We start from the raw sequence: 27,135 nt of genomic DNA, 5'->3' as shown, positions 1-27,135 counted from the left end.
GTGCATCGCCGACATCCCCACAGTGACAGTATGTAAATATCCCAACAAGAAGCCATGGATTACAGGCAACATCAACACCGAGCTAAAGGCTAGAACTGCCGCTTTCAAGGAGCAGGACACTAATCTGGACGCTCATAAGAAATGCTGCTCTGCCCTCAGACAGGCAAAGCATCAATACAGGACTAAAAGTGAATCCTACTCTACCGGCTCCAATATCGCCCCAACAGATCCACAGATGACACATTCTCAATCGCACTCCACACTGTCCTTTCACACCTGGACAAAAGGAACACCTATGTGAGAATGCTGTTCTTTGACTACAGCTCAGTGTTCAACATCATAGTGCCCTCAAAGCTCATCACTAAGCTAAGGACCCTGGGACTAAACACCTCCCTCTGCAACTGGATCCTGGACTTTCTGAAGGGCCGCCCCCAGGTGGTAAGGGTAGGCAACGACAAATCTGCCATGCTGGTCCTCAACACGGGGGATCCTCAAGTGTGCGTGCTTAGTCCCCTCCTGTACTCCCTGTTCACCCATGACTGCGTGGCCAAACACAACTCCAACACCATCATTAAGTTTGCTGACGACACAACAGTTGTAGGCCTGATCACCGACAACAACGAGACAGCCTATAGGGAGGAGGTCAGAGACCTGGCAGTGTGACAAAGGAGCTGATCGTGGACTATAGGAAAGGGAGGGCCGAAAAGGCCACCATTAACATCGACGGCGATGAAGTGGAGCAAGTCGAGAGTTTCGAGTTCCTTGGTGTCCACATCACCAATTAATTATCATGGTCCAAACACACCAAGACAGTTGTGAAGAGGGGAAGACAACACCTTTTCCCCCTCAGGAGACTGAAAAGATTTGGCATAGGTCCCCAGATCCTCAAAACGTTTTACAGCTGCACTATCGAGAGCATCCTGACCAGTTGCATCACAGCCTGGTATGGCAACTGTTCGGCATCTGATCGTAAGGCGCTACAGAGGGTAGTGCGTATGACCCAGTACATCACTGGGGCCAAGCTTCCTGACATCCAGGACTTATATACTAGGCGGTGTCAAAGGAAGGCTATGCAGTCACTTTACAAAGTACCTCGAATGACCTGCACCCCTGCATATTGACTCGGTACCGAAGGCCCAAAAAAGTGTCAAAGACTCCAGTCACCCAAGTCATAGACTGTTCTCCCTGCTACTGCATGGCAAACGGTACCAGACCACCAAGTTTAGGACCAAAAGGCTCCTTCACAGCTTTCTACCCCCAAGCCATAAGACTGCTGAAAAAGTAATATCTCTCTCTCTCTGTCTCTCTCTCTCAGGAAGCACCAAAGCCTATCATCAACTGGTGGGCAACCTGAAGGTAACAACTTACTGTGTTCTGTCATTTACACAACACACATCTCGTACACTTACTTGCTATTGGTTAAATAAGGTCTCAGGTGTTCTGATTGGTCTGTATAATTATTTTGCTCTATTGGTAGAAAGGGGGAGGAGCTCTCATCCTTAACGTCAAGTCTAAGACTCACATGTACAAGTCGGTAAGTGCGTAGTCTGTCTGTCTGTCTGTCTGTCTGTCTGTCTGTCTGTCTGTCTGTCTGTCTGTCTGTCTGTCTGTCTGTCTGTCTGTCTGTCTGTCTGTCTGTCTGTCTGTCTGTCTGTCTGTCTGTCTGTCTGTCTGTGTGTCTGTCTGTCTGTCTGTCTGTCTGTCTGTCTGTGTGTCTGTCTGTCTGTCTGTCTGTCTGTCTGTCTGTCTGTCTGTCTGTCTGTCTGTCTGTCTGTCTGTCTGTCTGTCTGTGTGTCTGTCTGTCTGTCTGTCTGTCTGTCTGTCTGTCTGTCTGTCTGTCTGTCTGTCTGTCTGTCTGTCTGTCTGTCTGTCTGTGTGTGTGTGTGTGTGTGTGTGTGTGTGTGTGTGTGTGTGTTCCCTTAGTGAAATCTGGTCTCCTAGTAATTATTTTCTGTCTTTTCTTTCAGGCCAAACGTGGCTTGAGGAACTTTCTATCACCCAAGGTATGTGTTGTAGTGTGTGTGTGTGTGTGTGTGTGTGTGTGTGTGTGTGTGTGTGTGTGTGTGTGTGTGTGTGTGTGTGTGTGTGTGTGTGTGTGTGTGTGTTCATCCTCTCTCTATATATGTGCAGGAGCACGTTGAGATTCTCTCCGTTAAGAGAGGCAACTCCGTGTCCGGAACACACACACACCGCCGCAAACAATCAGATTGTCTTCAGAGCCGTTTACCAATCACACAACACTTTGGGAAGGTAAGACCTGCCTCTAATATCAAGTCAAATGTTTTTATAAAGCCCTTCTTACATCAGCTGATGTCACAAAGTGCTGTACAGAAACCCAGCCTAAAACCCCAAACAGCAAGCAATGCAGGTGTAGAAGCACGGTGGCTAGGAAAAACTCCCTAGAAAGGCCAAAACCTAGGAAGAAACCTAGAGAGGAACCAGGCTCTGATGGGTGGCCATTCCTCTTCTGGCTGTGCCGGGTGGAGATAAGAGACATAGCCATTAAAGCCATTCTTCAAGATGTTCAAACGTTCATAGATGACCAGCAGGGTCAAATAATAATCACAGTGGTTGTAGAGGGTGCAACAGGTCAGTACCTCAGGAGTAAATGTCAGTTGGCTTTTTATAGCCGAGCATTCAGAGGTCGAGGCAACAGGTGCGGTAACAGGTTAGAGTTTCCTAGCCGCAGGCAGAACAGTTGAAACTGGAGCAGCAGCACGACAAGTTGGACTGGGGACAGCCAGGAGACATCAGGCCAGGCCATGATACAGGGCTCCTCCGGGAGGGAAGGGAGAGAGGGAAAGAGAGAGAATTAGAGGGAGCATAATTAAATTCACACAGGATACCAGATAAGACAGGAGAATTACACTAGATTTAAAAGACTGACCCTAGTCCCCCTGCACATAGACTATTGCAGCATAGATACTGGAGACTGAGACAGGAGTGGGTTGGGGGACACTTTTCACTGAGGTAGAATTTAATCATCACCACATATCTAGGTTTGGATTATTCAACCCACCAATCATAAACTTAACCTCTTCTATTGTGATGATTTTGCTGTCTTGCTGTGTCATGCCTGTGTCTTGTTCTGTTGTACTGTCAGTCTCGTCCCCGTCGTCCAGTTAACAAACAAGGCTGTCTCCTTGACGACAAGAACACACAAGAGAACAGAGACACCTGGGAGGAAGACTGGCAGGACAGGTGAGAGAGAGAGAGAGAGAGAGAGAGGGCAGGAGAGTGAGAGAGAGAGAGAGAGAGAGAGAGAGAGAGAGAGAGAGAGAGAGAGGGCAGGAAAGTGAGTGAGAGAGAGAGAGAGGGCAGGAGAGAGAAGAGTATGAATGAGAGACAGGAAGAGAGAGGGTGGTGAGTGAGAGGGGTGAGGGAGTGAGAGAGGGGTGAGGGAGTGAGAGAGAAAGAGAGAGAGAGAGAGGGGTGAGTGAATGAGTGAGTGAGTCAGAGACAGAGAGTGATGGAACCAAAATGTGTCTTCGTCCATATGTGTGTATCAGTGCTGTCTCAGGCCCCGTGGCAGACCCAGAGCTCCAGGAGGAGGAGGGGGGAGACTCAGGTATGTGTGACCCAGAGGAGATGGACCTCCTGGGGGAGATCTTTGACACGCTGAGTGCCCGGAGCTCCCATGACCGCGGCCTGCTCTACGGGACACGAAGTCTAGACCTGTTTGGACCTGATACTACTGACTACATCAGACAGGTGAGGACAGCACGTGACAGGACACACACACGGAAACAGCACACTGACACACACACAGACACACACACACACTCGGAAACATCCCAGACATCTCATCTCCTCACCCTTGTGTGTCAACAGAGGGGCCTGGCCACTCCCAGTCAGGAAAGTCTAGGCGTGTCCATCGGTGGGAGTGGCAGTCTGCACAGCTGGAACCAGGAGGACGGGCTACATTACATGGGGGAGGGGCCAGAACAGACCGATGATTCTGATGGGCTAGGAGAGGGACAGGTGTTGTCAGAGGAAGCATCAGAAACACCTCAAGGGAGAAGAGAGGACGGGAGGAGAGAGAAGGAGTGGAGAGAGGAGGGAAGGAGAGAGGAGGGAAGGAGAGAGAAGGAGTGGAGAGAAGGAAGGAGAGAGGAGGGAAGGAGAGAGGAAGAGATGGAAAAGGGGTTGGTGGAAGCAGAGGAGCTTAAAGAGAGGAAAGAGGTGGGGATGGAGAGATGGAATGTGCTGAGGCAAGGAGGGCAGGATGATCAACAGATGGAGGAGAGGAAGAGGGATGAAGACATCACTATGGACCCAGAGATTCAGTCTGAATGTGTGGGTGAGAATGGGAAGGGGAAAGAAGTGGAGGGAGAGAAAGAGAGAGAGAAGATGCAGAATGACAGAGGTAAAGACCAACAAGAAGAGGAGAACCAGGGGCAGGAGAGAGGCCCCAAGACACCAGGAGAATTACCCAGGAACAGAGGCCCAAGGCCGGGTGCTGAGTCTAGGGCCGGAGCAGTGGAGGACAACCAGGGAGAAGGGGACAGACTCACCCCCAAAACCACTGCTTTTCCTGGGCCTGAGAACGGCACAGCAACCCATGCTTCTAAACAACCCCTGGGTCAGCTAGAAAGAGAAGAAAGGGGGGAAATAGAGGTGGGACCCACACCCCTTTCTCCCAGTGTTCTATCTGCTGTAGCACTGTTCCAGTCACCGGCCTCCGTGCAAACCCTCCATGGGAAGGCCCAGACCAGGGGCTCGCCTAAACCCAGTGAGCCCAGCAACACACCTCGGACCTGGGACACTATACAGAAGAGCTGCCCTCAGGAACCCAACAACACCCAGGTCTCACCGAATGACAGAGCTGGCCCTGACATAGCCACCCCTGTCCTGACTACACCTATAAATAACCAATCAGAACCAGGGCAGAACACCACAGTACAGGAAGACCCGCCCCCTGTCAAGGTGTCTGAGCTGAAGAAGAGATTTGAAGCTTGATGATTGGTGCAGGACTGTTTGAGTGGCGCAAAGCTCAGCCAATGATTCTGCAGTTTTCAAAGACTGGGGGACTTGATGAGTCAGAGAAGAAATTGGGATGGGAAGTGAAACTCAGGAACATGAAGCGCTCTGAATGTTGCAAGTAGAAATAGAATGAATAGAATTGACACAATCCCATATTCTAACCGACAGACAGTAATTCCAGTTCTACACCATACATTTCTATCTGAACATTCTGTAACGTTCTTATACAGGTCTATGATGTAATGCATAAGGCCAGAAGTTTTCCCCAGGGTGTATTCACTTGGACGCAAACGGAACCGAACGGGGAGGGACCTTTCTGAATATTTCCAATAGAAACTCTCAATTTCGTTGGAAAATATTTTCAGTTTGGATTAAACGGTTACCATTGCAAAACGTTTTGATACAGCGCTAAACATTTAGCTACATTGTGCGACTATTGAATATCAGTTGTGGAAAAAGTACCCAATTGTCATACTTGAGTAAAAGTAAAGACACCTTAATAGAAAATGACAGGTAAAAGTGAAAATCACCCAGTAAAATACAACTTGAGTAAGTCTAAAAGTATTTATTTTAAAATATTCTTAAGTATTAAAAGTCAATGTAATTGAAAAAAATGTACTTAAGCATAAAAAGTAAAAGTACAAATAATTTAAAATTCCTTGTGTTAAGCAAACCAGACGGCACCATTTTCTGTTTATAATAATAATAATAATATATATTTACAGATACCAGGGGAACTCAGACATAATTTACAAACGAAGCATTTGTGTTTAGTGAGTCGGCAAGATCCGGTAGTAGGGATGAACAAGGACGTCCTCTTGATAAGTGCGTGAAATGGACCATTTTCCTGTCAGAATGTAACAAGTACGTTTGGGTGTCAGGGAAAATGTACGGAGTAAAAAGTACATTATTTTCATAAAGAATGTAGTGAAGTAAAAGTTGTCAAAAATAGTAAAGTAATGTTTTGATACCAAAAAAAAAAACTGAAATAGTACTTGAACGTATTTTTACTTAAGTACTTCACACCACAGTTGAATAACCCACTGATCATGTCACATGACATTCAGGAACCAGTTGTGTCCAATCCCTCTGACTGATGTCGCTGGTTGTATTGTCCTTAGATGACCAGCAGGTGGAGCTTGTGGAACATGAACACATTAACACAATGCACTGAATACACACTTGAAGATATTTTTTTATTACTAAATCAAATATTTTTTTCCTGGATGATATTAAATGCACTGAATAAATGGAAGTTTTATACTTTTTGAGGGGAGTTTTATTTTTTTTCACTTGGATAATATCATCAGAAGTGCATTAGAAATCATTCATAGTGCCTTACCATTCTTCTCTTCATTTTCAAGATATAAAAACACACACACTAATGCTTTATACACGGGATACACTTAAATAATAGTTTGTACACATGTAACAGTATGACTGCCACAATAAAGAGACATTTTGCATATAGAGGAACTTTTAAAATTCCCTTTTCTCTGTATGATCAACAACTAGTCCACCTACAGGTAAACATGTCAACAACTAGTCCACCTCCAGGTAAACAACACAACCCTGACAGGGCATTCAGCATTCACCGGTTGACACACTGATGTCAACATCTAGTCCACCTCCAGGTAAACAACACAACCCTGACAGGGCATTCAGCATTCACCGGTTGACACACTGATGTCAACATCAGCACAGTTGGAGAAACTGGAGAGAACATGGCACATCCACCAGGCATGTTCTGGCATATTTAACAAGACACTTCATCTCCAGATAACTTTACACAACACAATACATACTTACTAATAACCCATTCTGGCTTCATGTCCAGGGTAGAGGAGAGTGAGGCAATGGTAGTGAGAGAGAGAGGGAGGAATAGAGAGTTTGTGTGTGTGTAGCGTCCAGACTAGAGTGCAGGTATCAGATGAGTCTCTCCTCCTTGGGCAGGGGCAGGCCTGGTCTCTCAGCCCCCCGTGGTCCTGTCTGTTTGCTCTCCTCCGCACTGGGCCGATACATTCCCTCCATCCTTCTCTTCTTCCTGATCACACAGCCCATCAGGACCAGGGCCAGGCACAGCAGTAGGGCCAGGCCTGGGACTAACACAGACCACAACCCCCACGACGGCCTTGGTAACGACAACACCATTTTCATGACGACGGGCCCTGAGTCAGAGAGAGAGGAGGCGGATGAGAGAGAGAAGCAGGTACACAGGCAGACAGATACACAGACCATAGGTAGACAGATGTCTCACTCACCTGAGGGTTAGAGGTGACACTGCTGGTCTCTGCTCTCACATCTGGACCAATGGGGACACAGCAGCCAGACTGACAGTGAGGGGTGCCTGTCTCTAGAGAGAGAGTGTTGGAGAGCATCCATGAGCCAGGCCATATCAGTGAATTCAGCCCCGTTGAGGCAGTTTATCTGTCTGTCCAAGTCTACAGAACACATCAGCATAGAAACCATGGCTGTGTTCGATCCAAACCGCAATGTATCATGGGTAAATTCTGACCGACTGACTGATCTACAAATAATATTGAGTAGTTATTTGTGATCCAAGGTGATTTGTAGATCGGTCAGTCTCGACAGTCGGCTGCAATGTCAAACGTGACCAGATACAGTCTAAAACCGTGTCTCTAAACCAGGTCCAGATACAGTCTAAAACAGTGTCTCTAAACCAGGTCCAGATACAGTCTAAAACAGTGTCTCTAAACCAGGTCCAGATACAGTCTAAAACCGTGTCTCTAAACCAGGTCCAGATACAGTCTAAAACAGTGTCTCTAAACCAGGTCCAGATACAGTCTAAAAATAGTGTCTCTAAACCTGGGTCCAGATACAGTCTAAAACGGTGTCTCTAAACCTGGGTCCAGATACAGTCTAAAACAGTGTCTCTAAACCTGGGTCCAGATACAGTCTAAAACAGTGTCTCTAAAACTGGGTCCAGATACAGTCTAAAACAGTGTCTCTAAACCTGGGTCCAGATACAGTCTAAAACAGTGTCTCTAAACCAGGTCCAGATACAGTCTAAAACAGTGTCTCTAAACCAGGTCCAGATACAGTCTAAAACGGTGTCTCTAAACCAGGTCCAGATACAGTCTAAAACGGTGTCTCTAAACCAGGTCCAGATACAGTCTAAAACAGTGTCTCTAAACCAGGTCCAGATACAGTCTAAAACAGTGTCTCTAAACCTGGGTCCAGATACAGTCTAAAACAGTGTCTCTAAACCAGGTCCAGATACAGTCTAAAACAGTGTCTCTAAACCAGGTCCAGAGACTAGAGGCCCATTAATTAGGGCTGTAATCGGCATGTTTAGACACCCATTACATTGCTCTCCACGAGGAGACTGAGTGGCAGGCAGACCACCTGTTATACGCGAGGGCAGCTAGGAGCCAAGGTAAGTTGCTAACTATCATTAAACTTATGTTAACATAAATCACTAGTTAACTACACATGGTTGATGATATTACTAGTTTATCTAGCTTGTCCTGCGTTGCATATAATCAATGTGGTGCCTGTTCATTTATCATCGAATCACAGCCTACTTTGTCAAATGGGTGATGATTTATTAACAAGAGCATTTGCGAAAAAAAGCACTGTCGTTGCACCAATATACCTAACAATAAACATCAATGCCTTTCTTAAAATCAAGACACAAGTATATATTTTTAAACCTGCATATTTAGTTAATATTGCCTGCTAACATTAATTTATTTTAACTAGGTAAATTGTGTCACTTATCCTGCGTTCTGTGCAAGCAGAGTCGGGGTTTATGCAGCAGTTTGGGCCGCCTGGCTCGTTGTGAACTGTGTGAAGACCATTTATTCCTAACAAAGACCGTAATTAATTTGCCAGAATTGTACATAATTATAACATTGAAGGTTGTAACAGCAATATTTACACGTAGGGTTACCGCTGTTCGATAAAATACAGAAAGGTTCCGTATTTCACTGAAAGAATAAACGTTGTTTTCAAAATGATAGTGTCCGGATTTGACCATATTAATGACTTAAGGCTCGCATTTCTGTGTGTTTATTATATTATAATTACGTCTATGATTTGATAGAGCAGACTGACTGAGCGATGGTAGACAGCAGCAGGCTCGTAAGCATTCATTCTAACAGCACTTTCCTGCATTTGCAAGAAGCTCGTCGCTGTGCTTCAAGCATTGCGCTGTTTATGACTTCAAGCCTATCAACTCCCCATTATTTATTTGAGATCAAATTGATTTTATTTATGTATTATATTAAAGTAAGTATATATATATATATATATATATATATATATATACTTTTGTGTCCCTCAACCGGGTCCAGAGAGTCTAAAACAGTGTCTCTCTCTCACCCTATTCCTTTTACACTTGACGACTATTGACCAGGGCCCATAGTCCACGAGATAAGGGTCAGTGTGTATATAATAGGGTGTGGACCCAGGTCAACGGTAGTAGGCTACAAATAATAATACGGGTGCCATTTGGGACACATCCCCCGTCAGAGATGAAACAGCACAAACCCAGGGTTGGAGAGTCTGAACATTCCTAGCGGTGAGATCGTTAATGATATACTCTGGGTAAACAATAGTACACGGATCAACACTACACTGAAACCACGAGTTGCACAACATACAGGAAACGCAACGTATTTACTTTACTGTCCAAACAACCATTCCTAAACAACCACCGTATGACTAGAATCGGAATACGGAATAATGAAATACATTTGAATATTGAAGCGCTCATATTATCAAGTTGAAGCAACTAATAAACGCTAGGACTAGACCCATTTAAAAACGACCGATTATTGATGCTTTATTTTAAAATCTGCTCAAATTGCAAATTACCATTCCATTGTGCCTGTCAAAGTAACTATTATAACTAAACAAATATTTGAATTCAGAGCGAAACCCAGCCACATACACACGTCATTTCAAAGCGCCGATAGAAGGAATGTCTGCCCAGCTGTTGGAATGCGACCGAGCCTGCTACACCTGTTTTCAGGTGCATCAATTCTAACGCGTTTCTGTTACAAAGAAATAAAACCAACCCAAAACGGTCTAAAACACGGCTTTCAGCATTCGAAGCATATCAAGCTAAGGTCCCACTGCTAAAACTAGCCTCGGCTTACTTTAACTACTTGTCAATAACACCTCTGCCGACACTATCAAGTCCGCATTACTATACGGACCTATCAAACAACACTGGCGATTGTTTAATTTAGGTGTTTTCCATGGACTTACCTGTTGATTACAATGAGCTATTTTCCGAAGTGAAGGGGCGGTATGAAACAGTAGTCCTCTTGCTGTAGACTAACGATGTCCTAGGGCTACTTAGGAGATTTCTCGATGAACTTTAAACCTCCATTCACACGCCCAGCCCGGTAACTCTCTACCCCGCTCACCATAGCGTACCTGTCCATATGCAGATGAGGATAGTTGTCACATGTACCGCAAGAGCCAATCAGTACCGAGGACTACTACCAAATGATCGTCTTTCTCTGTCTCTGTTTCACTCGCTCATACACACACACACACACCGTTGTGGAGAATTAAAAAAAACAGGCCTTCTGTAGTCTACATCTTTAGCAAATAGTGTAAAACAGTGTAACGGGCTTTGTTCCAAAGTAGAGCATTGTCTAAGTAATAGGGCCGTATGTGAGTTCTATGCAGTTTGCATAACTCATTGTATCCTAATACAGAGCTATGGACTGGAGAGGAGTTTTAACATTTAGGATTCGGAATATACTCTGTTAGAAACTGACCAGTCAATTCTGTACACAGTGACTGTCTGCCTATTCAGCTGTATGTATTGTTATGAAACAGGCAGGGAGTGCGGCTCGGACAGTCCATTGTCTGGCCCCAAGCCCAGCGCGCTTATTTAAGTCACAATCCTGAGTTTGTGTTTCAGCAGAGTGCAACATCATTAGCAAATACGACATTAATCACATGGAAAGTTTATCTCTCCTCAACTAATTGTTTAGTTATTTTGTTAATTGTGCAGCGTTTATGCGGCTAGTACTGGAGGCCTTCTTTCTGCAAAATCTTAATCTGAACTATTCCCTCCCGTCACTAGATGGCAGTGTAAAGTTTCATGTTCAACCATCCTCAGTTCTACAGCCGGAAGAGAGAAGAAGAAACGCTGCTGGATTTCGTGACGTTAAGAGGACCATTTCCGAACACACTGGCGGGAGTGTGAATGTTATCCTCTAGCTACAAAATAACCGAGAACTACAAACAAAACACCTGTCAAAACAAGCTTTTGTTTATTTAATTTGGAAAAAGAATCTAGCGCCAAGCAGGTGTTATATTGCAAGCAATTGAAATTGATTAAGTTTGCAGGAGAGAAGACGGTAACAACCATCAGAAGACGCCACACACGTATCTTTAGTCAAAGACTGAATTGTTTAACGTTGGCTAGTTTATTATTTTCCGTCCTGCCTTTATCTGCAACGGGAGATAAACGAGCTAAATTCGATTAATTTTCAAATTATTAATCTGCTACCCTTTCAAGACTACTGAAAATAAATGGCTAAAGTTCAAGTGTTGAATGTCGCTGTGTTGGACAACCCAAGTCCTTTTGGGAACCCGTTTCAGTTCGAGATTACGTTCGAGTGCATGGAGGATTTACCGGAGGGTGAGTGGTAACGTTATTCAGTTGCTAACTTCTTTTTTTGGTCAAATCTAGCAAACTATAGTATTATTGTGTAATTATAATGTAGTTAACCGTTGCGGTTTAGGTGCAACAACAGTTTGCTTAAATGTATCTTTCAATTAACTTTACACGTATATGTTTATAGCTAACTACTTAGATCAATTCAAATATGTTGGTATTGTTTGAGTAAATTAGCTATTTGTGTTGGTATTGTTTGAGTAAATTAGCTATTTGTGTTGACACTGCATCAGAATTTGGCGCCCGCGCGTATTGTTCACGTTTCCGGTGCTTCTCTGACGTCTGGGTGGCCTCGAGCCGATTGGTGCGTTAACGGATTACATTGTCAGACCCTGGAACTATTTACCAATAAATTGCGGGAAAAACATATCTCTTGTCCTAGGTTATTTTTATAACCGATAAATAGCTATTTCCACTAATGAGAAGAAACCTATCCTTCCCGCATTAAAGTGGAGGTGGTGTGACCACACTTAATGAGTGGTTGTTTCTGAAATAGCAGCCTATTCCCTTTATATAGTGAGCTTTATGGGACCTGGTCAAAAATAGTGCACTAGTGAATAGATGGGTTTTAAAGTAAACTTCCTAAATTAAAATCAAATTGTATTTGTCACATCTGCCCAATACAATATTGTGTGACCCGGGCTCGGAACGTTGTGTGACCCGGGCTCGGAACGTTGTGTGACCCGGGCTCGGCACGTTGTGTGACCCGGGCTCGGCACGTTGTGTGACCCGGGCTCGGAACGTTGTGTGACCCGGGCTCGGAACGTTGTGTGACCCGGGCTCGGAACGTTGTGTGACCCGGGCTCGGACTTTGATTGTTGACCCGGGCTATGGTTAATTGTGTGACCCGGGCTTTTATGCATTGTTGTATAATGAACAGACCCGGGCTCGGAAATGTTGTGTGACCCGGGCTCGCAATGCGTTAAAAGTGACCCGGGAAATAGCACGTTAAATGTGACCCGGGCTCGGAACGTTGTGTGACCCGGGCTCGGTCATTTACGTCATATGTGACCCGGGCTCGGGGTAAAAGTGGCAAAGCAATGACCCGGGCTCGGAACGTTGTGTGACCCGGCTCGGTGTTGTGTGACCCGGGCTCGTGTACGTTGTGTTGGTACCCATTGGGCTAGAGCCGTTGTGTGACCCGGGGCTCGGCACGTTGTGTGACCCGGGCTCGGCAACGTTGTGTGACCCGGGCTCGGGGTAGAACGCTGTTGACCCGGGCTCGCAACGTTGTGTGACCCGGGCTCGGAACGCCGTGTGACCCGGGCTCGGAACGTCTTGTGACCCGGGCTCGGAACGCCGTGTGACCCGGGCTCGGAACGCTGTGTGACCCGGGCTCGGAACGTTGTGTGACCCGGCTCGGAACGCTGTGTGACCTGGGCTCAGAACGTTGTGTGACCCGGCCTCGGAACATTGGGTCCTTTTCTTCCCAGCAACACCTTTAGGTCTCCCTTCCAGATAATCTCCTGGATGTTTAGACTGTTGGGGCTTTTAAAGCCTTCAGACTCCTCATTTTTGGCTGATCTACCCTTCCTCCAAGACTTTGATTGTTGATTTTATGATATGGTTATTTATATATTATACACTTATTTTTATGCATTGTTGTATAATGAACAGCATTGAACCATTTCATTAAATGTATTATTATTAGACTTACGGGCCATTTCCTAGCAATGCAGTTAAAAAGTAAGAACTATTTCCAAAAAAGGAAATAGCACAATTAAATATAACACGACTGTACACTGGGAGTATCGGTACCGAGTCAATGTACAGGGTTACAAGGTCATTTAGGTCATATGTACATGTAGGTAGGGGTAAAAGTGGCAAAGCAATTAGAATAGATAATAAACAGAGTGTGTGTGTGTATTGGAGTGTCAGTGTAGTGTGTGTATTGGAGTCAGTGTAGCGTGTGTGTTGGTAGAGTCCATTGAGTGTGCATAGAGCCGGTGCTAGAGTCTCAGTTTCCATTAAAAAGGGGGTTAATGTAAATATTCAGAGTAGTCATGTGATTAACTGTTCAGCAGTCTTATGGCTCAGGGGTAGAAGCTGTTAAGGAGCCTTTTGGATCTAGACTTGGCGCTCTGGCACCACTTCCTGTGCGGTAGCAGAGAGAACTGGGTGGCTAGAGTCTTTGACCATTTTTAGGGCCTTTGACACCACCTGGTATAGTAGGGGCGTCAGGGTAGCCTAGTGGTTAGAGCGTTGGGCTAGTAACCGAAAGGCTGCAAGTTCAAATCCCCGAGCTGGCATGGTACAAATCTGTCATTCTCCCCTGACTTGCCTAGTTAAATAAAGGTAAAATAAATAAATAGAGGTCCTGGATGGCAGTGAATTCGTCCCCAGTGATGTACTGCACCATACGCACTACCCTCTGTAGCGCCTTGTGGTCGGATGCCAAGCAGCTGCCGTACCAAGCGGAGACTCAGCCAGTCAAGATGCTCTCAATGGTGCAGCTGTAGAACATTTAGAGGATCTGAGGACCCATGCCAAATCTCTTCAGCGTCCTAAGGGGGAAGTGGCTTTGTCGTGCCCTCTTCACAACTGTGTTTGGACCATGTGTCCTTACTGATGTGGACACAGAGGAACTTGAAGCGTTTCCTGTAGTCCACAATCATCTCCTTTGTCTTGCTGACGTTGAGGGAGAGGTTGTTGTCCTGGCACCACACTGCCAGGTCTTTAACCTCCTCCCTATAGGTCGTCTCGTCGTTGGTGTCAGGCCTACCACCGTCGCGTCGCTGGGAAACTTAAGGATGGTGTTGGGAGTCGTGTAAGGTCATGGGTGAACAGGGAGTACAGGAGGGGACTGAGCACGGACCCCTGAGGGGCCCCCGTGTTGAGGATCAGCTTGGCAAATGTGTTGTTACCTACCCTCACCACCTGGGGGCGGCCCGACAGGAAGTCCAGGATCCAGTTGCAGAGGGAGGTGTTTAGTCCCAGGGTCCTTAGCTTAGTGATGAGCTTTGAGGGCACTATGGTGTTGAACACTGAGCTGTAGTCAATGAACAGCATTCTCACATAGGTGTTCCTTTTGTCCAGGTGTGAAAGGGCAGTGTAGAGTGTGATTGTGTCATCTGTGGATCTGTTGGGGTGGTATGCGAATTGGAGTAGGTCCAGGGTGTCTGGCATGATGGTGTTGATATGAGCCATGACCAGTTTTTTTAATTTTTTTTAAAGCACTTCATGGCTATAGATGTGAGTGCTACGGGGCGATAGTCATTTATGCAGGTTACCTTAGTGTTCTAGGGAACAGGGACTATGGTGGTCTGCTTGAGACATGTATTACAGACTGGGTCAGGGAAGTTAATCTCTCTCTGTGTGTGTGTGTGTGTGTGTGTGTGTGTGTGTGTGTGTGTGTGTGTGTGTGTGTGTGTGTGTGTGTGTGTGTGTGTGTGTGTGTGTGTGTGTGTGTGTGTAGACCTGGAGTGGAAGATCATCTATGTGGGCTCAGCAGAGAGTGAGGAGTATGATCAGACTCTGGACTCAGTTCTGGTCGGACCGGTACCAGCAGGCAGACACATGTTTGTGTTCCAGGTGAGAGACACACTGAGTGACTGACACACACACACGCACCCCTCCCTCTATCTCTTCCTTCTCCTCCCACTTCTCCTTCCTCTCATCAGATCATCTCTTTATGTTCCTACCTTCTTCCCACCCTCTTCTTCTCCTCCCTTTCTCCTTCTCATCACCCCATCTCTCTCTCTCTCTCCAGGCGGATGCCCCCAACACCGGGCTGATTCCTGAGAGTGATGCTGTGGGGGTAACCGTGGCGCTCATCACCTGCACCTACAACGGACAGGAGTTCATCCGTATCGGTTACTATGTCAACAATGAATACACCGACCCAGAGCTCCGAGAGAATCCACCGGTCAAACCAGACTACACACAGGTAATACACACTGATACACACACACCAGACTACACACAGGTAACTCACACTGATACACACACACCAGACTACACACAGGTAACTCACACTGATACACACACACAGACTACACACAGGTAACTCACACTGATACACACACACCAGACTACACACAGGTAACACACACTGATACACACACACAGACTACACACAGGTAACTACACACTGATACACACACACACACACCAGACTACACACAGGTAACTCACACTGATACACACACACCAGACTACACACAGGTAACTCACACTGATACACACACACACACACAGACTAACTCACACTGATACAGGTAACAGGTAACACACTGATACACACACACAGACTACACACAGGTAACACACTACACACACACACAGACTACACACAGGTAACTCACACTGATACACACACACCAGACTACACACAGGTAACTACACACTGATAAACACACACACCAGACTACACACAGGTAACACACACTGATACACACACACCAGACTACACACAGGTAATACACACACTGATACACACACACACCAGACTACATACAGGTAATACACACACCAGACTACATACAGGTAACACACACACCAGACTACATACAGGTAACTCACACTGATACACACACACATACAGACTACACACAGGTAACTCACACTGATACACACACACACCAGACTACACACAGGTAACTCACACTGATACACACACACACCAGACTACACACAGGTAACTCACACTGATACACACACACACCAGACTACACACAGGTAACTCACACTGATACACACACACCAGACTACACACAGGTAACACACACTGATACACACACACCAGACTACACACAGGTAATACACACACTGATACACACACACACCAGACTACACACAGGTAATACACACACTAGACTACACACAGGTAACTCACACTGATAAACACACACCAGACTACATACAGGTAATACACACACCAGACTACATACTGATTTTTTTTTAAATTTCACCTATATATATGTATATTTTTTTTTTAACCTTTATTTAACTAGGCAAGTCAGTTAAGAACAAATTCTTATTTTCAATGACGGCCTAGGAACAGTGGGTTAACTGCCTGTTCAGGGGCAAAACGACAGATTTGTACCTTGTCAGCTCGGGGATTCGAACATGCAACCTTTCGGTCACTAGTCCAACTCTCTAACCACTAGGCTACCCTGCCGCACCGCCCCATACACACTGACACACACACACACACACACACCAGACTACACACACACACACACACACACACAGGTAATACACACACCAGGACACACTAATACACACACCAGGATTCACCACAGTTTGAAATCTGAAGTTTGGACTCCCAGCCTTAATTCTGAACCATAACCCTCCCCGTAACCCCCCCAGCTGCAGAGGAACATCCTGGCCTCTAACCCCCGTGTGACCCGGTTCCATATCAACTGGGACGGCTGTTCAGACAAGCTGGAGGACAGTGAGAACGTAGACCCCTCCCCCAACAGCAGCAGTAGCAGCAGCATGGTGCCCTCCTCCTGTTTAGCTGGCAAGGCGTTACCTGTAGGACTGCTGTCTGGTAACTCGATGGACTGTCTGTAGAACACAGCCACCCCTCCAGCATTGCCTTGCCACGTTCTACTCCAGCAGTCTTTGGCAGGAAGGTTGAGTCACTTATTATAAACCAGCTGTACTGTAGGGTGTACGGTCTCCCTCCTTCACACAGCAACACCTCCCTCTGTCTCCCCTGGCACTGGCACCCTATTCCCTCCATAGTGCACTACCTTTGTAAACAGGGCCCTATGCTCCACTGTAGTGCACTACCTTTGTAAACAGGGCCCTCTGCTCCAATGTAGTGCACTACCTTTGTAAACAGGGCCCTCTGCTCCAATGTAGTGCACTACCTTTGTAAACAGGGCCCTCTGCTCCAATGTAGTGCACTACCTTTGTAAACAGGGCCCTATGCTCCAATGTAGTGCACTACCTTTGTAAACAGGGCCCTCTGCTCCAATGTAGTGCACTACCTTTGTAAACAGGGCCCTCTGCTCTCCAATGTAGTGCACTACCTTTGTAAACAGGGCCCTCTGCTCCAATGTAGTGCACTACCTTTGTAAACAGGGCCCTCTGCTCTCAATGTAGTGCACTACCTTTGTAAACAGGGCCCTCTGCTACAATGTAGTGCACTACCTTTGTAAACAGGGCCCTCTGCTCCAATGTAGTGCACTACCTTTGTAAACAGGGCCCTCTGCTCTCAATGTAGTGCACTACCTTTGTAAACAGGGCCCTCTGCTACTCCAATGTAGTGCACTACCTTTGTAAACAGGGCCCTATGCTCCAATGTAGTGCACTACCTTTGTAAACAGGGCCCTCTGCTCTCAATGTAGTGCACTACCTTTGTAAACAGGGCCCTCTGCTCTCAATGTAGTGCACTACCTTTGTAAACAGGGCCCTCTGCTCTCCAATGTAGTGCACTACCTTTGTAAACAGGGCCCTATGCTCCAATGTAGTGTACTACCTTTGTAAACAGGGCCCTATGCTCCAATGTAGTGCACTACCTTTGTAAACAGGGCCCTCTGCTCTCCAATGTAGTGCACTACCTTTGTAAACAGGGCCCTCTGCTCCAATGTAGTGCACTACCTTTGTAAACAGGGCCCTCTGCTCCAATGTAGTGCACTACCTTTGTAAACAGGGCCCTCTGCTCCAATGTAGTGCACTACCTTTGTAAACAGGGCCCTCTGCTCCAATGTAGTGCACTACCTTTGTAAACAGGGCCCTCTGCTCCAATGTAGTGCACTACCTTTGTAAACAGGGCCCTCTGCTCTCCAATGTGGTGCACTACCTTTGTAAACAGGGCCCTCTGCTCCAATGTAGTGCACTACCACAGAACAGGGTGCCATGTCAGACTCCTGATCCAAACAGTCCTGTTGTGTGTCTTCTTGTTTTAAAACCTAACTTCACACCTGGACTGGTTTCCATAGCAACACAGCTAAAGCTCAGGCCCTGCTTCAATACTGTAGAAATGCGTCCCTGTTTCCCTGAGGTGAGCAGGGTACCTGGAAGTGATTTGTATCAGTGGAAACAAGGAGACCACACTATTACTTTACCTGTCCAACCAATCCTCAATCTGGGAATACTTCCACCTGTCCAACAGGGCCTCAATCTGGGATGTACTTCCACCTGTAAACCAGGGCCCTCTGCTCTGCATTACTTCCACCTGTCCAACAATCCCTCAATCTGGGAATACTTCCACCTGTCCAACCAATCCCTCAATCTGCATTTACTTCCACCTTTGTAAACAATCCTCAATCTGGGAATAGTTCCTACCTGTAAACAATCCTCAATCTGCATTTAGTTCCACCTGTAAAAGGGCCAATCCTCAATCTGGTGCATACTTCCAGGGCCTGTCCAACCAATCCTCAAACTGCATTTACTTCCACCTTTGTAAACAGGGCCTCAATCTGGGAATGTACTTCCTACCTGTAAACAATCCTCAATCTGCATTTAGTTCACTACCTTTGTCCAACAATCCTCAATCTGGGAATAGTTCCACCTGTCCAACAATCCTCAATCTGCATTGTACTTCCTACCTTTGTAAACAGGGCCCTCTGCTCAATGTAGTACTACCACCTGTAAACAGGGCCTCAATCTGCATTTACTTCCACCTTTGTCCACAGGGCCCTCTGCTCAATGTGGTGAATACTTTGTAAACAGGGCCCTCAATCTGCAATTAGTTCCACCTGTCCAACAATCCCCAATCTGGGAATACTTGCCACCTGTAAACAGGGCCCTCTGATCTGCATTTACTGCCACCTGTCCAACCAGGGCCCGATCTGCATTTAATTCCACCTGTAAACCAATCCCCTCTGCATTGGACTGCCACCTGTCCAAGGGCCAATCCCCAATCTGGGATTACCTTCCAGGGCCTGCTCCAATGTAGTGCAATCCCCAGAACTGGGTTACTTCCACCTGTCCAACCAATCCTCAATCTGGGAATACTTCCACCTGTCCAACCAATCCCCGATCTGGGATTACTTCCACCTGTCCAACCAATCCCCAATCTGGGATTACTTCCACCTGTCCAACCAATCCCCAATCTGGGATTACTTCCACCTGTCCAACCAATCCCAATCTGGGAATACTTCCACCTGTCCAACCAATCCTCAATCTGCATTTACTTCCACCTGTCCAACCAATCCCCAATCTGGGATTACTTCCACCTGTCCAACCAATCCCCAATCTGGGATTACTTCCACCTGTCCAACCAATCCCCGATCTGCGATTACTTCCACCTGTCCAACCAATCCCCGATCTGGGATTACTTCCACCTGTCCAACCAATCCCCTGGATCTGCCACCTGTCCATTCTGCACTTCCACCTGTCCAACCAATCCCCAATCTGGGATTACTTCCACCCTGTCCAACTCAATCCCCAATCTGGGAATACTTCCAGGAAGGTAGGCCAATCCCCGAGGGAGAGTTGTCTTCCACCTGGGTGACTCCAGGAACCAATCCCCCCCTATCTGGGTTACTTCCAGGAAGGTCCAGGGGAGAGTTGTCAATCCCCTAGATCTGGGAGGGACTTGTCTCTGTCCAACCAATCCCCTGGGATCACCCTACAGGGTGACTCCAGGAAGGTAGGCCTCTAGAGGGAAGTTGTCTCTGGGATTACTTCCACCTGTCCAACCAATCCCCGATCTGCGATTACTTCCAGGAAGGTAGGCCTCTAGAGGGAGAGTTGTCTCTGGGAAAAAGCCTCCCCCTACAGGGTGACTCCAGGAAGGTAGGCCTCTAGAGGGAGAGTTGTCTCTGGGAAAAAGCCTCCCCCTACAGGGTGACTCCAGGAAGGTAGGCCTCTAGAGGGAGAGTTGTCTCTGGGAAAAAGCCTCCCCCTACAGGGTGACTCCAGGAAGGTAGGCAGGCCTCTAGAGGGAGAGTTGTCTCTGGGACAAAGCCTCCCCCTACAGGGTGACTCCAGGAAGGTAGGCCTCTAGAGGGAGAGTTGTCTCTGGGAAAAAGCCTCCCCCTACAGGGTGACTCCAGGACTGTTCATGCCTCAATTCCATTTCAATTCAGGAAGTACTCTGTAACTCCACTTCAAATCAAGGCTTTTCAATGAAGAAAAATGTAGAATTGGATGTAGAATTTAAAAGGACTTGATCCCGAACCTGGTCTGTGTCCAAAATGTCAGTCTGTTCCCTACATAGTGCACTACTTTTGACTAGACTTGTCCGGGGCCCATAAGGCTGTTGTCAAAAGTAGGGGCACTATGTAGGGGATAGGGTGCCATTTGGGAGGGAACATGTGTTGTAGTTGGGGGAGGGGTTTGTTTATGTCAGTCATGTGACTGTTGGGGGAGGGGTTTGTTTATGTCAGTCATGTGACTGTTGTTACTTTACTGTATATACCTTTGATTCATTAGCACTTAAGAGATGTCGTGTTTTTTTTTGTATTTTGTTTTGCATTGTAATATTTGTAACAATGAAAGTAATAATAATAAACATTTGTTGTTTTTAAAAGGTGTGTGTGTGTGTGTGTGTGTGTGTGTGTGTGTGTGTGTGTGTGTGTGTGTGTGTCAATGCTGTGTTATGTTTTCAACTGGAGAGGTTACATCACTGAGAAGGTGAGTGTGGAGAGAAGCAAAAGGGGAGAGGAGAAGGGGGGTGAGGGGTGGAGAAGGGGGGTGAGGGGTGGAGAAGGGAGGGGGGGTGGAGAAGGGAGGCTTGCTAGAAGCTGTGAGCCTGACTGCTGTTTCATTCATAAAATGCAGCAGGAGGAACAGCTTCTCCACCATTTTCACTATGAGACCGTGCAGACTTGCCTCATGTTGCTAAGCAACTGCATTGGAGGGGGGGGGGGCTCTGCTCATTCTTATCCCTCTTGAATGGACCGATCAGATCATCATCCCTCTACACCCCCTCCATCCCAATGTGTTCAGTGATCCTGTCTCTCTCCCTCTGCACTGATCTTAGAACAGTCTCTCCCTCTGCACTGATCTTAGAACAGTCTCTCTTCCTCTGCACTGATCTTAGAACAGTCTCTCTTCTCCCTCTGCACTGATCTTAGAACAGTCTCTCTTCCTCTGCACTGATCTTAGAACAGTCTCTCTTCCTCTGCACTGATCTTAGAACAGTCTCTCTCCCTCTGCACTGATCTTAGTAGTGGTGGATAAAATCACTGTGCTGGATATTAAGATTAGTACATTGTGTTCTTCTCATACCTGTCCAGTATCTTCACCATAGTGCTGAGGAAGGCGAGAGGAGACGTCTGCATGCTGGTCCATCTGTTTGCAACCGCTAAAGTTGACCCCGTTTTAAGTTCAACTGTGTCCTTGACAGGGATGTGCTTGCATGTATTTCCTATATTCCTAAATATATGTAGGACCACCGATATCCTCCAAAATAATCTATTGGTCCTCACTATAAAACATGATTTATTAAATCAAATCAAATGTATTTATATAGCCCTTCGTACATCAGCTGATATCTCAAAGTGCTGTACAGAAACCCAGCCATAAACCCCAAACAGCAAGCAATGCAGGTGTAGAAGCACACGTTCCAATTTGTAAGTCGCTCTGGATAAGAGCGTCTGCTAAATGACTTAAATGTAATGTAAATGTTATTAGCGTGTGGAGCCACAACGTTGATACTGTTACTACAATGCAACATAAACAATGGAACAACCCTGGAGATTAAATAGAATGATCACTATCGGAAGAAACTGTTTCAAATATCTTTATCGTTACAGTTTCTTTGATTGTAAATATATCTCGAGCCAGGGCACGTTTCCTCGTGCGTCGTTCGTTACACAAACAAACTGGATTTGGAAGTCCTGCGGTAGCGCGTTACATTCATTCTGAGCAACATTCCTAAAAATAGCCCTTGCTGCTTGACGTCACTCGGCCAATCACGGATTTGTTGGGAGGGCGGGGGCAACGCGAGGCCATTCCGTCAGACGGCCAATGGTATTTCGCCGAACAGGGCCCGTTCCGTTAGCTCCGCCCACAAGCCTATAGCACCGATTCAATCAGAATACCGCGAAAGGAGCGAATGTGGGCGTGTACATCTTCCAGTAGGAAAATCATCAGTGACGTCACTCACTGGTTTTTGCATGTCAAAAGGGCGGAATCTTGGTTTTGTTGACGGACGGTAATGATCCAATCTGAGCACTTTACTAGTTTGACATACTGACAGGTGGCCAATCAGTGTCCTTCACTCCGTTATCAGTCGGGCTGGATTCAGCCAATGGGCTCTATGGATGGGCCTCGCTTGTCTGTCGGCAGTAGTCGGTCACTCGGCTTGCTTCACACCGAAAGCTACAGTAGGCTATGTTGATTCTGGTGATTTCCCGACCTCATCGGGTTCGGTAAAACGACATCTTCGGAGCCGGGTTCGGGAAAGGGGACTAGGTATCCGGCTCGGAGAGTGGCCACCTTGCACGGTGCGAAAACGGGGTATTTGCGCTGGGAAGAGGCGTGGGGCCTCGATCGGCGGGGGCTGCACGGAGGGACAGGCGTACCGACCGAGTCGGGCTGGATGCGCTGGACTCGGCCCGGAGCGCTGCGGTTCCAGCAAAGCACCATACCACAGCCCAAGACAGAAAGACGGAGACACGGACGTCGCTGTCTCCATTCCGGACTATAACACGATTTATTATTGTTATAACGGTTCTATACTGTAGAGGAGATCAGGTGAGCTCACTGACAGTCTAGACTGCAGCTGTCAAGCTATTTCAGTCCGGGCCGACTGGTTTTGGGAGAACGAACGGACCGACTGCTTGGACCGGGTCCTGGAGAGTCCAGGGCGGGTTGTGGAGCTCGAATCGCCCGCTGACGGCCTGCCATCATGGGCAACGTGCCCACGGCCAAGAAGGGGAGCGAGATGGAGAGTGGTGGGTGTCATTACGGTGTCGCTCAGAATGATCAGTCTACCTGTCTGTTCACTTCTCTAACAGTCTCTCTGAGGGGACACAGTGCACCCCTGAAGTGTTTAGGGTATAGGCTACTCAGGATATCCAAAATTCTATACATGCTTAAAATTGTGTAATACAAATAAATCGATCAATCATCACATTTATTTTATAAAGTCCTTTTAACATCAGCAGTGGTCACAAAATGCTTTCCAGATACCCAGACTAAAATACCCAAAGAGCAGGAAATACTGAGAGAAATATAGGCATACAGGGGCCTACTCATCTATTGGCCTACAAGGGCCTATTCATCTAATACTTTGTAGCTTACTTCCATAAAGCCACATTTGAGCATTCTAGAACATTACAGTTTTAGAACATTACAGTTTTAGAACATTACAGTTTTAGAACATTACAGTTCTAGAACATTACAGTTTTAAAACATTACAGTTTTAGAACATTACAGTTTTAGAACATTACAGTTCTAGAACATTACAGTTTTAGAACATTACAGTTCTAGACCATTACAGTTTTAGAGCATTACAGTTCTAGAACATTACAATTTTAGAGCATTACAGTTTTAGAACATTACAGTTCTAGAACATTACAATTTTAGAGCATTACAGTTCTAGACCATTACAGTTCTAGAACATTACAGTTCTAGAACATTACAATTTTAGAGCATTACAGTTCTAGACCATTACAGTTCTAGAACATTACAGTTTGAGAACATTACAGTTTTAGAACATTACAGTTCTAGAACATTACAGTTCTAGACCATTACAGTTTTAGAGCATTACAGTTCTAGAACATTACAATTTTAGAGCATTACAGTTTTAGAACATTACAGTTCTAGAACATTACAGTTTTAGAACATTACAGTTCTAGACCATTACCGTTTTAGAACATTACAGTTTTAAAACATTACAGTTTTAGAACATTACAGTTTTAGAACATTACAGTTCTAGAACATTACAATTTTAGAGCATTACAGTTTTAAGAACATTACAGTTCTAGAACATTACAGTTCTAGAACCTAGATTATCTTGTGAGTAGAGGTATTATTTATGAGTCTGGTTGTGGGACATCACGCTAGGTTTATATCTGGTTGATGGATGAAGAAAGTGCCAGGTAGAAACTGAGATTTTAGGCCATAATGTTTATAATGTTTCAATCCCAGATTGTCCCTTTGATATGCCTGATTCCCCCACTGCCTTTAAGATAGTACATTTCTAGAAGTAGCCTGATGTATTTGTTCAGGGAACAGTGTTGGAGATGAATGTCGTCCCGTGTCCCAGACAGGTACAGTATGTTATCACCCAGCAGCACCAGCAGGACAGGGTGGCTTTTTGCAGGCCAGGTGTAAGAATGGCCACATTGCTGTTAGATAGGCAGCATGTTGGAGGCCCGGGCACAGGCTGTAGAACTGCAGGGCAGGTGGTGGTGGTGGAGGAGTAGTTAGTAGAGGTGCTGACTAACAGACTGTATGCAGGAAGATAGAGCACTACACCCTTTCTCAAGCTCCCAGTCATTGCCTGTCTCCCTGAAGGACGCTGTGATGCTGAAACATTGGTACTTTACCCAATCAATGACGAGCAGTGAGACTCTTGTTTATATAGCCTACAGGGGTAGTTAGGTTTATAATAACAGTGTATAATAGTTAGGTTATAACAGTATAATAGTTAGGTTATAACTGTTCATAATAGTTAGGTTATAACAGTTTATAATAGTTAGGTTATAACAGTTTAGGATACTGTATAGTGGAGGATACTGCGTAGTGGAGGATACTGTATAGTGGAGGATACTGTATAGTGGAGGATACTGTATAGTGGAGGATACTGTGTAGTGGAGGATACTGTGTAGTGGAGGATACTGTGTAGTGGAGGATACTGTGTAGTGGAGGATACTGTATAGTGGAGGATACTGTATAGTGGAGGATACTGTGTAGTGGAGGATACTGTGTAGTGGAGGATACTGTATAGTGGAGGATACTGTGTAGTGGAGGATACTGTATAGTGGAGGATACTGTGTAGTGGAGGATACTGTGTAGTGGAGGATACTGTATAGTGGAGGATACTGTATAGTGGAGGATACTGTATAGTGGAGGATACTGTATAGTGGAGGATACTGTGTAGTGGAGGATACTGTATAGTGGAGGATACTGTATAGTGGAGGATACTGTATAGTGGAGGATACTGTGTAGTGGAGGATACTGTATAGTGGAGGATACTGTATAGTGGAGGATACTGTATAGTGGAGGATACTGTATAGTGGAGGATACTGTATAGTGGAGGATACTGTATAGTGGAGGATACTGTATAGTGGAGGATACTGTATAGTGGAGGATACTGTATAGTGGAGGATACTGTATAGTGGAGGATACTGTGTAGTGGAGGATACTGTGTAGTGGAGGATACTGTATAGTGGAGGATACTGTATAGTGGAGGATACTGTATAGTGGAGGATACTGTATAGTGGAGGATACTGTATAGTGGAGGATACTGTATAGTGGAGGATACTGTGTAGTGGAGGATACTGTGTAGTGGAGGATACTGTGTAGTGGAGGATACTGTGTAGTGGAGGATACTGTATAGTGGAGGATACTGTATAGTGGAGGATACTGAGGATACTGTATAGGGGAGGATACTGTGTAGGGGAGGATACTGTGTAGGGGAGGATACTGTGTAGGGGAGGATACTGTGTAGGGGAGGATACTGTATAGTGGAGGATACTGTATAGTGGAGGATACTGTAGTGGAGGATACTGTATAGTGGATACTGTATACTGTACTGTATAGTGGAGGATACTGTATAGTGGAGGATACTGTATAGTGGAGGATACTGTATAGTGGAGGATACTGTATAGTGGAGGATACTGTATAGTGGAGGATACTGTGTAGTGGAGGATACTGTGTAGTGGAGGATACTGTGGAGGACTGTGTGAGGATGTGCTGTGGAGGATATTTCTGGAGGATACTGTATTTTGTCTGTGTACTTTCAGTGGAGGATACTGTATAGTGGAGGATGGTATAGTGGAGGATACTGTATAGTGGAGGATACTGTATAGTGGAGGATACTGTACAGTGGAGGATACTGTAGTGGAGGATACTGTATAGTGGAGGATACTGGGTGGAGGACATAGTGGAGGATACTGTATAGACTGTATGTGGAGGATACTGTATAGTGGAGGATACTGTATAGGGAGGATACTGTATAGTGGAGGATACTGTATAGAGAGATACTGTATAGGGTACTGTATAGTGGAGGAGGATGGGTACTGTATAGTGGAGGATACTGTAGTGGAGGATGGGTACAGGATACTGTATAGTGGAGGATACTGTAGTGGAGGATGGGTAGTGGAGGATACTGTATAGTGGAGGATACTGTATAGTGGAGGATACTGTATAGTGGAGGATACTGTATAGTGGAGGATACTGTATAGTGGAGGATACTGTATAGTGGAGGATACTGGGGAGGATACTGTACATAGTGGAGGATACTGTATAGTGGAGGATACTGGTGTAGTGGAGGATACTGTGTAGAGGGAGGATACTGTATAGTAGAGGATACTGAAGAGTGGATGGGTACACATGTGTAGATACTGGGGGGATACTGGTGGATACTGACATAGTGGAGGATACTGTGTAGGGAGGATACTGGTGTACACATG

At 45.9% G+C, this 27,135-nt stretch overlaps 3 protein-coding genes and 3 long non-coding RNA genes across 34 annotated transcripts in view; 4 read left to right on the top strand and 2 right to left on the bottom strand.

The window, feature by feature from the left end:
• The window catches only part of LOC118379405 (DENN domain-containing protein 1B-like), a 42,973-nt gene extending 36,722 nt beyond the window's left edge, over positions 1 to 6,251 (top strand). For both annotated transcript variants that reach the window (XM_052528380.1, XM_052528381.1), the window contains 7 exons: positions 1,316 to 1,356; positions 1,478 to 1,534; positions 1,968 to 2,003; positions 2,131 to 2,250; positions 3,104 to 3,201; positions 3,510 to 3,711; positions 3,832 to 6,251. In XM_052528380.1, the coding sequence (XP_052384340.1) occupies positions 1,316 to 1,356; positions 1,478 to 1,534; positions 1,968 to 2,003; positions 2,131 to 2,250; positions 3,104 to 3,201; positions 3,510 to 3,711; positions 3,832 to 4,959 (1,682 nt within the window). In that variant the 3' untranslated portion in view covers positions 4,960 to 6,251. The remainder of the gene's footprint in view (positions 1 to 1,315; positions 1,357 to 1,477; positions 1,535 to 1,967; positions 2,004 to 2,130; positions 2,251 to 3,103; positions 3,202 to 3,509; positions 3,712 to 3,831) is intronic.
• LOC118379404 (uncharacterized) lies at positions 6,240 to 10,423 on the bottom strand. The gene is made up of 3 exons (XR_004824618.2): positions 10,219 to 10,423; positions 7,245 to 7,336; positions 6,240 to 7,151 (listed from the first exon to the last, which is right to left on the bottom strand). It is a non-coding gene; the product is annotated as an uncharacterized LOC118379404 (long non-coding RNA).
• A 621-nt stretch (positions 10,424 to 11,044) lies between these two features.
• On the top strand, positions 11,045 to 17,525 carry LOC118379403 (histone chaperone asf1b-B-like). Of its 2 annotated transcripts, XM_052528382.1 has the most exons (5): positions 11,045 to 11,611; positions 15,063 to 15,178; positions 15,357 to 15,611; positions 15,773 to 15,811; positions 16,958 to 17,525. In XM_052528382.1, the coding sequence occupies exons 1-5, from the start codon at positions 11,503 to 11,505 to the stop codon at positions 17,162 to 17,164; spliced, it is 726 nt and encodes a 241-aa protein (XP_052384342.1). In that variant the 5' UTR covers positions 11,045 to 11,502; the 3' UTR covers positions 17,165 to 17,525. The 2 variants fall into 2 exon arrangements, with proteins under 2 accessions (XP_052384342.1, XP_035622322.1); XM_035766429.2 differs by lacking the exon at positions 15,773 to 15,811 and having other exon boundaries at positions 11,082 to 11,611; positions 15,357 to 15,533; positions 16,958 to 17,524.
• Positions 17,357 to 20,386, bottom strand: LOC127932513 (uncharacterized). Of its 26 annotated transcripts, none has more exons than XR_008145762.1 (7): positions 20,237 to 20,386; positions 19,708 to 19,887; positions 19,601 to 19,672; positions 19,529 to 19,564; positions 18,402 to 18,702; positions 18,160 to 18,359; positions 17,357 to 17,506 (listed from the first exon to the last, which is right to left on the bottom strand). It is a non-coding gene; the product is annotated as an uncharacterized LOC127932513 (long non-coding RNA). The 26 variants fall into 26 exon arrangements; XR_008145779.1 differs by having other exon boundaries at positions 19,637 to 19,672; XR_008145767.1 differs by lacking the exon at positions 19,529 to 19,564 and having other exon boundaries at positions 19,565 to 19,672; positions 19,708 to 19,779; positions 19,816 to 19,887.
• On the top strand, positions 20,170 to 21,077 carry LOC127932514 (uncharacterized). 2 transcript variants are annotated; one of them, XR_008145783.1, is made up of 3 exons: positions 20,170 to 20,195; positions 20,277 to 20,471; positions 20,541 to 21,077. It is a non-coding gene; the product is annotated as an uncharacterized LOC127932514 (long non-coding RNA). The 2 variants fall into 2 exon arrangements; XR_008145782.1 differs by lacking the exon at positions 20,170 to 20,195 and having other exon boundaries at positions 20,226 to 20,471.
• A 3,668-nt stretch (positions 21,078 to 24,745) lies between these two features.
• Positions 24,746 to 27,135, top strand: part of LOC118381223 (cAMP-dependent protein kinase catalytic subunit alpha-like) — a 35,021-nt gene continuing 32,631 nt past the window's right edge. The window contains exon 1 of the mRNA XM_052526116.1: positions 24,746 to 24,768. Coding sequence (XP_052382076.1) covers positions 24,746 to 24,768 — 23 coding nt within the window. The remainder of the gene's footprint in view (positions 24,769 to 27,135) is intronic.

This window comes from Oncorhynchus keta, chromosome 10 (genome assembly GCF_023373465.1).
Source record: "Oncorhynchus keta strain PuntledgeMale-10-30-2019 chromosome 10, Oket_V2, whole genome shotgun sequence".
In the NCBI taxonomy this organism is placed as follows: domain Eukaryota; kingdom Metazoa; phylum Chordata; class Actinopteri; order Salmoniformes; family Salmonidae; genus Oncorhynchus; species Oncorhynchus keta.
The sequence above is the reverse complement of the archived record's forward strand: the minus strand, read 5'-3'. Positions and strand labels throughout refer to the sequence as shown.

What these genes read in the sequence shown, in the direction of transcription:
- LOC118379403 (XM_052528382.1), top strand. Translation starts at nt 11,503, where the DNA reads ATGGCTAAAGTTCAAGTGTTGAATGTCGCTGTGTTGGACAACCCAAGT. An exon ending in CATGGAGGATTTACCGGAGG is followed by an intron (nt 11,612 to 15,062) that starts GTGAGTGGTAAC and finishes GTGTGTGTGTAG; the next exon opens with ACCTGGAGTGGAAGATCATC. An exon ending in ACACACCAGACTACACACAG is followed by an intron (nt 15,812 to 16,957) that starts GTAACTCACACT and finishes TAACCCCCCCAG; the next exon opens with CTGCAGAGGAACATCCTGGC.